The 1,080-nt window shown below is 53.1% G+C and overlaps 1 protein-coding gene across 1 annotated transcript in view; it reads right to left on the bottom strand.

The window, feature by feature from the left end:
- LOC119588691 overlaps window positions 1-970 on the bottom strand; it is a gene marked incomplete in the record, with an annotated part of 3,461 nt that extends 2,491 nt beyond the window's left edge. Inside the window, 1 exon segment of the mRNA XM_037937327.1 lies at window positions 1-970. Within this exon segment, the coding sequence (XP_037793255.1) occupies window positions 1-883 (883 nt within the window).
- Window positions 971-1,080: the final 110 nt, after the last annotated feature.

The following is a 1,080-nucleotide window of genomic DNA, read 5'->3' as shown; positions in this document are numbered from 1 at the left end:
GCGGAGGAGGCGGAGGAAGCAGTGTGTTGTTGTTGATTTTCTCGGCCAGCTCCTCGAGGACCTCGAGACGCCGCACGACGTCGCCCTCCAGCCCTCCCACGACGGAAGCGACGCCGCGGATGCTGTCGGCGTTGCTGTTCACCGAGACCTGCAAGCTCTCCAGCAGCTCTACCAGGCTGGCTGTGCGTTGCTGGTGCTCATCCCCGCTCAGACAAGCGGCTTTTTGCTCTGCCAGGGACGTATTCAGAGACTCTGCCAGATCGTCAATGTCTTCCTCGGTTGTTGTCAGCAATGCTAAAACTTGGTCGAAGTCTTTTCTGTGGTTACAAGATGTAACACTGGCGAGCTGCTCCTTAATTTCCTGGAGCTGACTTTCGGTGGCAAGACTTTTAGTGTTCGTGTCCACCTCGGAAGCCAGACTGGAAATCGCCTGCTTGACCTCCCCTGTCAAGGTAGCGGCGGAGGAGGACAGGTTACTCTGCAAGTCACTCAAAGCCTCGGAGGTCGCCAGAGGGGACAGCTGGCTCTGAAGTACTGCTGTTAGAATTCGTACAATCTCAGCGGCCATATTTTCTATGTTAATTCCTGATTCTGCAACATCTACTCGGCCGTTCACCTGACTAATCGCTTGGGAACCGCAGACCATTTCCATTGTCAGCGTTAAAGTGTTTAAACGATTATCAATGTACTTCTGTTGTTCACTCAGCAGCTTTTTCATGGTGTCACTGATTTGATATAACAAGTATCTAAAACGCTGTTCTTCTGTGTTCATTGTTTCCTGATCACCTGTATGTGTACTCTGCTCAACAACTTGTTCCAGCGGCCCACTTGCCCGGCAGGAGCCAAGGACCAAGGGCAACACGACGAGGAAGACCTTCCACATGGCTGGCGAGGGAGCTGAGGGGCAGGGCGGAGGATGCGCAACGGCCGATGTCGCGGCTGGCACTGGCACTATCACCGTGGCACCAATAGGCCAAGGGTCTGGCCACACCCTATGGAGGGTCTTGAAGGGACGTTGTTTGGCGATTTTGATTTTCATAGTCAGACAGGGATGGCATTGCAGTATTGAGTAAATAATGT

This window comes from Penaeus monodon, chromosome 24 (assembly GCF_015228065.2).
Source record: "Penaeus monodon isolate SGIC_2016 chromosome 24, NSTDA_Pmon_1, whole genome shotgun sequence".
Lineage (NCBI taxonomy): Eukaryota > Metazoa > Arthropoda > Malacostraca > Decapoda > Penaeidae > Penaeus > Penaeus monodon.
The sequence above is the reverse complement of the archived record's forward strand: the minus strand, read 5'-3'. Positions and strand labels throughout refer to the sequence as shown.